The 11398-nt window shown below is 51.3% G+C and overlaps 1 protein-coding gene across 2 annotated transcripts; it reads right to left on the reverse strand.

The window, feature by feature from the left end:
- Positions 1–28: 28 nt before the first annotated feature.
- On the reverse strand, positions 29–9662 carry FCHSD1 (FCH and double SH3 domains 1). Of its 2 annotated transcripts, none has more exons than XM_039236216.1 (20): positions 9578–9662; positions 9259–9356; positions 8611–8656; positions 8156–8223; positions 7673–7808; positions 7450–7586; positions 7291–7354; positions 6354–6482; positions 5769–5891; positions 5499–5594; positions 4959–5084; positions 4452–4556; positions 4099–4260; positions 3086–3214; positions 2920–3003; positions 2624–2741; positions 2286–2506; positions 1400–1487; positions 565–620; positions 29–437 (listed from the first exon to the last, which is right to left on the reverse strand). In XM_039236216.1, exons 1-20 carry the CDS (start codon positions 9596–9598, stop codon positions 372–374), a joined length of 2073 nt encoding a protein of 690 aa, XP_039092147.1. In that variant the 5' UTR covers positions 9599–9662; the 3' UTR covers positions 29–371. The 2 variants fall into 2 exon arrangements, with proteins under 2 accessions (XP_039092147.1, XP_039092146.1); XM_039236215.1 differs by having other exon boundaries at positions 7673–7829.
- Positions 9663–11398: the final 1736 nt, after the last annotated feature.

Here is an 11398-nt window from a genome sequence, read left to right on the forward strand (position 1 = left end):
TGGCATCTGGAGTGGGGTGGGTCACAGAGCCAGGGTGGAGACACAGATGGGCTGGAGCAACTCAAGACTTTGGAGAATGGTTTCCAGCCCCAGAGATTTCAGGATATTTTACCCCCCAAGAGATGGGGTGGTGGCAGAAGAAAAAGGCAGAGTTCCAGCCCTAGAGATAGCAGGAGGACAGTAAGGGGTGGGGGGAAGTGAGTTCCAGCCCTAGAAAGGGAGAGAAGGAAAGTTTCTACTCCCCGAGGTGAGAGTAGAAATGGGGAAGACTCCGGCTTTTGGCTTTGTCACTTCAGATCATTGAGAGGGTGGTCTCTGACATCATGGAAATAGGGACAGCAGCATCACTGGGGGACAGCAATCCCCTGGCTTCAGGTGAGGGGATCTGGGTGGCCAGGATCCGGGGCTTTAGCTGGTGGGGGAGGCGGTGGACGCATCTGTAGGGAACACACAGTCAGTGCTCCAGAAGCCTCCCTTGGGGATATCCCTGTCCATTCCCTCAACCCCCTAGACAAAACAGGACAAATTGGAATGACACGTCGCCTCCAAGGGAGGGGCCCTTACCGGCCTGAGTCGAGGTGCCATCATGTCCAGGGGTCCAGGGCATTCCAGGTCTTGGTCTACAAACAAGAACCACAAGTCAGTCTTCAGGTTTTGTTTTGTTCACTGCTGCATCTCCAGCACTTACAACAATGGCACTCTCTAAGTGTTCGTTGTATTAATGAATAGTCACTAATCTGAGCCATAAAATCCATCAGTCCATCTATTCTCAACACTTATTTGTCACCTGCTGTATCATCAGCCCTGTGCAAGGTACCAGAGAGGGGGAAATGGGATTCACAGCACTCCCACTCCCAATGGCTGTGTCAGGGACCTAAAAGTGAAAAACCAACAAACAAAATGAATGAGTGCTAAATCCTTCCAAGTGAACTACAGGTATAGGAGGTGCAGAAAATGCTCACAGGGACCTCTAGAATCAGGGACAGAGGCTCCATGAAGAAAACAGAAGCACCAGAAGGTTTCAGAAAAGATAAAACACTGGGGGAATCTGGCTAATTTGTCAAATATTCATCATGAGAAAACAGCTACTACGTGCATGCGTGCTAATGCTAGGCCCCATCTTTCTAACGCTGACAACAATTCAGTGAGGTAGGGACCTTTCTCCTCACTCTGTAAATAGGCCCAGGCGAGTTACATATCTCTCCTGAAACTACACACTGGGAAGTCACAGGCAAAGTCTGAACAATGCACCTGCCTCCAAAACCCAAGTTCTTCTCCCCGTCATGCTTCTGTGAGCCTCAGGGAGGAGGTTCCTGACGGCAGGCAGAGAAGTCGAAAGTAACCTTGCTCCTCCTTCCCGTCTCTTCTGCGCCCAGAGCCCCCAATGCCCTCTACTCACCCACAGGCAGCACAGGTATAGGGGCTCCATCCAAGGCACAGGTGGGCACAGGAGGTGAGAAGTTGGGAGGAGAAGGGGATGGCAGCATCTGGGAAGGAGAGGCACACAGCATTATTCCTGGTATATGGGACAGTTTCATCAACTTTTCCTCTCATCTTGTCTTCAATGCCTGTCCCATCACTCCTCAACATCACTCCTCGATTTGGACAGTGGCCAAATGCTTATATCCAGGTAGGGGCTGTAGCTAATATACACTTCAATAGCCAATATCTACTGACCCTTAACTATCCCAGACATTCTGCTGGCACTTCGTATACACTAATTAATTCATTCCTCACTGCCATCCCATCGAGTAGGGATTTTTATGTTTTCTGTGTTAGAGGTGAGACTCAGATTAAGCTATCTATCCAAAAGAATGGAGCCAGTTAGTGGTCAAGTCCTGACTAGAACTGGCTCCCCTGACTACCACGCCAAGGCTCTTCCTTGTCACCATAGGTACCATATATTAAAGAACCTCCTATGGGTCACTTGTGCTAGGAGCTTCACCTCCATTATCTCTAATCATGACAGGTGGGCTGCTGATGTACGTATTATTACCCTGTTTTACATGTGAAGACAAAAGCACAGAGGTTATATTGCTTCCCAAGGTAATACAATAGGAATCCGAACTCAGATGTACCTAGCACTAAAGTAGGACCACCAAATTCTTATGAAGACAGCCTGGGTTTCCCTCTTTTCTGCCCAGCCAAACTCCTTGGGGAGGCCCAAGCCACTATAGGAAGTAAACCTGGAGAAGAGAGGGGGCATTAAGATGAATATGGGGCCTCACTGGAGTGGGAGGGTCAACCCAGAGGTGCCTGGAGATCCAGAAAGAAGGAAGCCTCACCTGTTCAGGATCTGAGAGTTCAGGGGGCCCTGGGGGACCAAGCAGCTCCTCCACTAGCAGGGAGGGGAAGACTCCAACATGGCCCCCAAATTCTCCCCTCCAGAAGCCATCATCCACTCCATCCTGGGCCCTGGGCAGCAGGCGGATAAGCGCCCCCTCGGGGAAGCTCAGCTCCTCTGCACTCTGTCCTGTGTAGCTGTATAGGGCACGGGCCAGGAAAGCTGCAGAAGCCCAGGAGAGATTTTGAGGGGAGTTGATGGGCAGTAGTGCCCCAGGACCATGACATCCCAGGGCCCCAACCACTTGAGATCCCCTGACCCCTAATTTCCCATTCTCACCTGTGGGCTCTGCCCCTGAGGGGTTGTCGCTGTCATGGCCACTCTCAGGGAAGGAGAGGTCCGGGAAGTTGAGATACCGCTCAGGGACAAAGCCTACCTCGCCGTGCTGGTTTCGAGCCTGTTTGCCCAGCAATGTGAACAGATAACAGACTTGCCTCAGTAGTCCGTGACCCTAGCCCTCCTCCTTAAGCTTCTAGCCTTGTCTGGCTGGATCCTTGCAAGCCACAGAGACACCCTTCCCACTGCACTCCCCCACCCAAACACTACCAGGATCAGAATCTAAGGTCCATACCCACCTTGACCCATTCGTCAGCATCTCCCTCTTCTATGACCTCCAGCCACTCGCCCTCTGTGATGGTCAGCTCATCATCACGCCCTGCCTGGGCCCCAGAAGGAAGAATTCAGAACTTGGCTGTCTCCCATCCCCACCTGTCTCTCACCACCCCCCTGCCCACCTGATACCTGATAGCCAAACACCACATGTGCAGGGCAGGGAAGGGGCCTAGTGGCCAAGGCTGTGGGGGCAGGTTCCTCAAAGAGCTCCCCTGTCTCCTCACATTCCTCAAAGTCCGAGAGCTCAGCATCCTCAGCCTGAAGGGGGCAGACAACAGACATCACTGGGGGGCCCACACTCTCAAGTGTTTTATCTCCCATTTCATCTCTCACTACTCCATTCTTTCCTTAAGGAACACTGGCAGATCATTCCCCAAGGTGCCACATCCATCTATCAACCCCCATGTATCAAAAGCAAAATCACCACAGAGCAGGGTAACACCAAAAACAACTACAGAATTTTAGTCCTGAGTGCTTACTCTGTGCCCGGTACAACACCAAACATCTTTTGTATATCGCCTCATTTAATCTTCATAATAACCCAGTGATATTTTGTATAACTGAAAACCTCAGCTTGCTTATGAGGAAACTGAGGCTCAGATGGTTTAAGTCACTTTCTAAGGTCACACAGCTAGTAAATAGAGTGGCTGGTGCTCAAACCACTTATAATCTATACTTAGAACTTAGTTCACAACCACTGTCCTATATAAATAAAACCTTGGGTTATGATAAACTTGTTCTCTCAGTGTTCTGCACAACGAGCAAATATTTCTAATAATGAACTTGATAAATGAGCGATGTCTTGCGATATAAGTCTTATGTGACGCCTAATGTCACAGGATCACAACTGAGCCAATGGTTCTTGAAATTCACTTTGCTATACAAGTGCTTTGGATTACAAGCATGTTTCCGGAACAAATTATGCTCCCAAACCAAGGTTTTACTGTACTCATGATAAAAGTTCACTGACACTCTATGCTACAAACTACACAAAAAATTATACTTTTGTCACTCAAGCTGCACAAAATCCTCTTTGACTTAAGCACTCTCGTGATCCCCATTTAACAGGGTCTTCCCTCCACTGGGGAGTTCTACCCTTTAACTTCCTGGGGGTGTATGGGTACAGAGCAAAGGGTGCTCACGGTGGGAGAGAGGTCTCTCTGGGACAGCCGGGCCTCACTGAGCCGTCGCTCCTGCTCCACCTCATCCTGGGCCTGGGTCATGGCTGGTTTCAGCCAGCGCTGCACATCTAGGCCAGCTCCTTGCAGCAGGGCCAGCCGAGCAGCCCCCTTCACCTGGCTCACCTGGCACGGGGAAGAGAGATCAATCAAGGCTATGGGTGGGCCTGCCTTTGGGAGGTAGGCGGAGCCTTCCCAACTTTGTCCACCTTCGGCCTCCTGCCTCCCACTCCCCACCATCCAGAGAGGGCGGAGGAGGAGGTTGTTATGTGTGGAGGTGGGATCTCTGTGGTCCTAGCCACAGGGCTACTTCTCACCTGGGCCCGCCGGATGCTCTCCCTCACTTCCTGTAGCCGCTGTTCTATGCCTGGAGCCTCCCGCTCTGGAGCCTGCTGTCGTCTCTGCTCCAGCCGCTGCAGCACCTGGTTGGGAAAGCAGAGGATGGGGTGGGTAGAAATACTACGGGAGACAACTTACTATGGACATGGCACTCTGCTACTTGCTTCACATGCATTATGTCATTTAGTCTTCCCTATGAGGTGGCTATGATTATTAATCACACTGTAATGATAAGGAAACTGAGGTCCAGAGAGATTAAGTCACTCCCTTATTCAGGGTTATATAACTAGGAAACAACAGAGCAGGATTTGAACCCAGGTGGGTCTAGCTCCAAAAGCAGTGCTCTTAACTACTGTGCCACACTATTGGCTTAAGATACCTTTCCTTCTCCTCCTGCCTGCAGCCCTATGACATCCCATTGATTCCAGGGTCCCCATCTCTCGGCTCTTCCTGCCCACCCATGACACCTGCACCCCCCAACTCACCCGATGCCCATGGTTCTGGATCTTGTAGTCTCGGGCAGCTCGGCTTGTCCAGCGCTGAACCTCTTTCTCCAGGCTACTGTCCCCAGCCATGCCTCCTGTGTCTCCTTCCAGCTCCAAGGCACACACCTGCATGAACAATGAACACAGGTGCTGTGAGGAGGACATGATGTTGCTCCTTCACTACAGTCTCCTCCTTTTTCTTCTCTCTGTCCTGACCTCCAAGGACAAAGAGGTGAGGGCACACACACTTATGTCTATGGACACAGGTGTGCATTCCTGTTGACACAAAGACAAAGAGTGTCCCCAAAATGGGATCTGGGCTGAGGGATAGAGATGGAATGAGGAGGATAGTGCAGTGAAGGACCAGAAAGGTGGGATAAAATATGTTTATTTGTATCCTGGTGGGAGGGAGGTGAACTAGAGTTCTGAAGCCACTTAACAGTCACTAAGTTATTACCGGGACAAGGATGATGAGGGAGGAGGACTAAACCACTGTCCTTTTTACATGTGGTTTGGTTCCAATGAACAAAGAGGTCTCACCTGATCAGTCCCAGCAGGCTGAAACTCCTGAGGCGGTGTGGGGGAAAATACTCCAGGCTCCTGAAGAAAGAGCTTCAGATCCTGCTCCCAGCTTACCTGGGGGTTGTAAAAGGTCACTGTAGGCACTCACTGGTAACCTCTCCAAGTCTGTCCCCAGCCCCCTCTTAGAAGAAGGTGAGAACAAAAGGAGCAGACATTCAGTGCGTGGTCTGTACTGAAAGATAGGGGAAAGAGGATCTCTAGGGATGTCTTACAGGGCACAGCCCTCACCTGGGAGGTCGCCTGCGCTCCCCGGTGGGCATGCTCCAGAGCCAACTCTGCAGCTTCCAGCTCGGTGCGGCTTAGCAAGGTCAGGGGATCCCTCAGGTGTTCCAACAGCTCGCTGACCAGGGCCTAGAGAGAACCCCAAGATAATGACATTACCCTTCCCCCAGCATCTACTGCAAAGTAGGCTCTCTGCCCAGGTTTAGATCGGTGCTGGGCATGAGGAATTGGAAAGAGGGAAGGAATGAGACATTATTACTGCTTCTAATAATAGACCCTCACGTATGCACAGAACTTAACAATTTAAAAAGCATTTTCAGATCCATTTTCTCCCCTGAGCCCCATGACTCTACAAAGTAGGCAGAGCAGAAGTTATCGCTGATGAGGGATTCAGAGGGGTTAGTGATCTGCACAATGTCATACAGTCAGCTAGAACCAGAACCAGAACCGAAGGATGTCTCTTCTAACCCACTCAAAGCAGTCTAGGTCCCTAGCACCACCCAGCCTGGTGGTGGTAGGAAGCAAGGACAGGCCCTCCCACACACCCCTCACCCCTCCACTGAGAGGCAGGGTATCTGGGCTTGGACTGGCCTTGAGCAGGGCTGGCAATTCCTCCTGGTAGTAGTGGTCAAGGTGGGCATTGGTGGCCACCAAGTTAAGCAGGTATTCATTGCGAGCTGCTCTCAGCTGCTGGGAGTACTGGGCTGACTGGGCAGATAGCTAGGAAGAGAAAATACATGTCAACAGGGAGTCCTAGACCCTTGGGGTCCTTCTAAGGCCAATCCAATCCAGAATGGATTCTCACGTTATTGAGTGCTTACTATGCACGTGGTGCTATACTGAGACTTTTGTACACTCACAACTCCTGCTCAAAATGCTCTGGTGGCATCTAGGTTCATTTAAAATAAAATCCCAACTGCTCCTTACTGTGGCTTCCCAGGTTCCACATGAGCTGGTCCCTGCAGCCTCTCTGACCTTTTTTCACAGTACTTGTTCCCTTGCTCACAGTGCTCCAGCCACTCTGGTCTTCTTTCAGTTCCTCCATCTATTGCCCACAAAGCTATTCCCATCTCAGAGCCCCTGCACTCACCATTTCCTCTCCCTGGAATGTTCTTCTCCTAGATCTTTGCATGACTGACTCCTTCTTGACAGTCAGACCATGGCTTTCTCTCTAAATCACACCCTGTTACCCTTTATCATAGCACCTTGTTTTGTTTTCACTTAATCTGATTGTTTGTTTATTTGCTATCTGTCTGCCCTTCACCAGATTCTGAAGGTAGGAACTTTATAAAGTCCTCAGTAAATGTCCTTTACTGTGGTAAAGGAATAAAAAAGAAACATACTATTTCCATGTTACAGATGAAGAAAATGAGACTCAGAGAGATCAGGTTAACCAAGGTCAAGCACTGAAGATGTAAGGAAGCCTGGATTTGTCCCAGTCTCTCAGATTTATGCCCGTGGTTTGCAGACCATGAGACTACTCTGCCCACCTCTTTCCTGCCCCCACTCATATCCACATCTCCCAAACCTTGGTGCTGAGTTTCTGGAGGCTGGTTCGAGTGTGGAAGAGCCCATGGTCACTTCGGTTCAGTCTGTGCAGGCAAGGGAGAGAAGTCAAGTTTAGGCTCGGCTGTCATGCCTTGGATCCCCCCCTCCTGCCAGTCTTCCAAACTCCCCATGACCCCACCTCGCCTGGACATCAGCTGCCTTCTCCTGTGCCAAGGCCCACACACGTTCCCGCTGCCCATACAGCTTCCGACTTCGGCTCAGCTCCCGGACAGACTGCAGCACCTCACTTTGTGCCCTCTGGAGGTTCTCTGCTCCCTAGGGGCATGGACACACAGAGTCCTGGCCCTGACCACCTCCAGCCACAAGCCAGCCCTTCCTTCATCCCATCCACACAGACATACCTTCCTAAGCACCTGCTCCTTGGCACTCCGCCCTGTGCCCCCTGCCAGGTCACGGTATCGGTCAGATGCCTGGAGCCGGGCTTGGCCCCCAGCCACGGTGGCATCCAGCAGGCAGCGCCAGGCACCAAACGCCATCCTGCCTCTCCCCAGAGAAGGTCTGTATTGAGGAGGAAACCACTCCAAAGCTTCATGAGACCCCTCCCCCCCAACCCCAACACCATAGGAGACAGAGTGCTTTCCCATCCCCCTTGTCTGGGAGCCTATCAATCGAACAGCCCATTAGCTCAGCCACAAGGATCACTCATGCCCTCTGCCTGCACCCACAGTGTCCTTGCTGGGTCAGCTCCTCTACGGCTGCTGTGTCAGCTCTACCTGCAGCTCACGTGCCCTACCCCCTCACTGGCTCTTTATTCCCATAGATTCCTGAGATTGAGCTCCTCATCTCTTCTAGGTTCCCTGACCTCCCCACTCCATGGGACCCACCTGCTGTCCATCTCCCCACTCCGGTGACCTTCCCTCTTCAGGAATGGCCCAGCCAGTTTCTGAAGTGCCTGGTGGGAAAGTCATCACAGACCCAGTTACCTCTCAAAGACTCTCACCAACTGGGAAAATATGGGATCAGAGTATAATATATATTATGTGGCACTCACTTTGCTAAGTGCTTTACGTGCATTAACCTATTGCATCGGTACAACAACCCTACATGAAAGTACATTTATTATTTCCATTGTACAGAGAAAGATATCAAGGCCAGGAAAGGCTAAATACGTTGTCCAAGGTCACACAGCCAACAAGTAGAACAACAAAGATCTGACACACATCTGTTTAATTCTAGGCATTTGCTCTTGACCAGAACAGGAGTATGTGTGGAGAGACAATGCTGGTGGTTTAAAGGAGGCTAGAACAAAAGGGAAAGACTGGAGAAAGGAGTTCCATACCTGCCCATACTCGCGTTCAATGGCTGCCCTCTGCTTGCTGTAGGACCTGTGGAGATTAGCGGGGCCGAGTGGTGGTGACAGTTTAGTCCTGTTCTCCCACCCTCAATCCTCTCCTCAGCCTGGGCAGGAGGAAGAGGGGAGCCAGGCCTAGAGTGTGAGTACACCAGGAGGAAATGAGACTGAAGAGTCCTTGAGATCACCTCAGGCAGCCGCAACCCAGAACAACCTCACCTCGTTGCTCAGAGCCTCAGCAGGATCCTCCCCACCCCTGGAGAACCATCATTGGGCTTGGAGGTGAGGACTGATGGGGGCGGGCCTGGACACATTGTCCTCCAGCCTTCCAACAGGTCTGGAAGAGGGAGGGGAGATTCTGCTCTAAGCTTGACTGTGGGGTGGAAGGAGTGGTGTGGAGTCAAGGGGTTTCAGGAAAGGTCTGTGCGGGCTTCTGTGTCTTGGGTTGAGAGGAAGAAGTCCTATCTAGTAACTGGAGAGGCAGGCCGAGAGTGAGGGCCGGTAATGGGCAGGGCGGAGAACTCTTCACCCCCTGCGCCTCCCCTCCCGGGTCCAGAGCCGAAGAACGTAGGTTAGAAGAGAGGCGGGGCGCGCAACGGCGAAGGTGGGGGGTACGTGGAGGGGATCAGAGGGTACCTGATGTCCTCCAGCAAATCTGCCTCCCTCTGCTGCCGGGTCTGAAGGATGCTCAGCTGCTCCAGAAAGCGAAGCTTTACCTCCTGGGCCGGCTTCACCTGTGAGGATAAGATGAGAGTGAAGACCCCCGGCGAAAACACTCCGCGCAGGGAGCGGCGAGGGGGCGGCACCGGGGAGGAGCTGGGCTGGTTCCTGGGTTACTTCTGGGTTAGGCCCTGAACCCTTACAACTCCTTGTCCCCTACTGTGGGTCCGGAGCCCCCTTGACTCCCACCATTCCGCCAGCCCACCAGGAGTCCCCATTCCCAGGCCAAGCTCACTTTTCGGGGCGGCGGCTGCATCTCTGCTCCGGCCAAAGCAAGCGACTCGACTCCGGAACTCGAGGAAGCCCCGCCCACGCCAAAGCCCCGCCCCGGACCTGGCCCAGCTCCGCCCCCGTCCCGCCCACGCCTGGTCCGACTTCGCACAGGGCTACGAAGCGCGAAGGTGCCGAGGAGAAACCAGATCAACTTCTGTTACTACTGCGAATACTCCGGAAAGGGTCGGAGCTGCCGAGTGGACGCCGCGTCTTCTGCGCGGTAGGGTAACCCTAAGTTTCTGAGTCAAGACGCCTGGGTTCTATTTCTAGTAGAGCCACTGACTCAGCCTTTAATTATTTCTAATCATTCATTTACATATGTAGATCTCCGGTCCTGGCGCGAAGGATGACGGATGGCAAGGAGGAACTCAGTCTGTGACCAGGGAAACTGAGTCACTGGATGCCTGAGCAAAGATGCTTCTGACAAAGGAAACAGGACTGGTCTCAGACCTTTCCCAGATTCCCACAGAACTGGAAAAGCCAGCGTGAGTGGCGGTGAGAAAATTGCCTGGAGCCAGGAAGAAACCAGTCCCAGAGGGAAACAGGTATGTCTCGGGGTGATGGAAGCTAAATGGTACTCGTGAGTGGATATAAGCAGGGAGATGGGTGTGGGACCTTGTGGCCCAGAAGGCCCCTGTCACCGTTAGGGTCTACCTTTCAGGTTCTGCACCGCAATCCTGTGGCCCCAAACTCCAGATTCATATTTCCAGCAACCCACTGACACCAGCACTTGTATATCGAATAAGTACCTCAAACTTTTAAAACTGCTCCTTCTACCTGATCCTTCCCAAGTTATCTTCCCCAGATAAAATACCAAAGGACACCTCTCTCCATCCAGTTAGGAAAGTCTGAAACCCAGAGTCAGTGTGCCCTTTTCTCATACCCCTACATTCCATCTGTTAGCAAGTCCCATAGGTTCTATTTCTAAAATATCTCTTATTGATCATCTTCCTTCAATTTCCAAAACCATCAACCTAGTTCAAACCCCATTTTCGGTTTTCTGTCTAATATCTGGTCTTTTGCTCCCCCCCCAACTCCTGCCATGACCCATTGTTCACAAAATAGCCAGTGATTTATCTTTAAAAAAGAAAAACTAAGATCTCATCACTCTCTTCCTTAAAACTTCTCAGTTGCTTTAGAATAAAATCCAAACAGCTTAGCATGGACTGCAAGGGTTGTTCATTATTGGGCCCCTGCCGATCTTTCCCCCTTCGGCCCATACACTTCTCTGGCTGCCCACTCACCATGCTTCAGCGACTCTAGCCTCCTTCCTGTTTCTCCAGCAGTCCAAGTCTCTTCCCATTACAAAGCCTTCATGCCAGCTGATTTCCCTCTCCTTCTGGAGTGCTCCTTCTCCCAGCACTCCACATGTCTGGCTTCTTTTTTATTTATTAAAATTTTTTTAAGTTTATGTATTTATTTATTTACTCTCTAAATATTAGAGAGAGCGAGCAAGTGAACGAGCAGGGGAGGCGCAGAGTAAGAGGGAGAGAAAAGAATCCCAAACAGACTCAGCACATTCAGAGCAGAGCCCAATGTGGGGCTTGAACTCACAAACCGTAAAATTATGACCTGAGCCAAAATCAAAAGTCGGACGCTTAACCAACTGAGCCACCCAGGCACTTCTTTATTTTTTTAAGTTTCTTTTTTTAATTTAAGCAATCTCTGCACCCCACATGGGGTTCAAACTCATGACCCTGAGATCAAGAGTTGCATGCTCTTTTGACTGAGCCAGCCAGACGCCACCAAATCAAGTCTATTAGTTTCTTGGTTTTGTTTCTGT

This window comes from Hyaena hyaena, unplaced genomic scaffold (assembly GCF_003009895.1).
Source record: "Hyaena hyaena isolate Hyena2069 unplaced genomic scaffold, ASM300989v1 scaffold_107, whole genome shotgun sequence".
Lineage (NCBI taxonomy): Eukaryota > Metazoa > Chordata > Mammalia > Carnivora > Hyaenidae > Hyaena > Hyaena hyaena.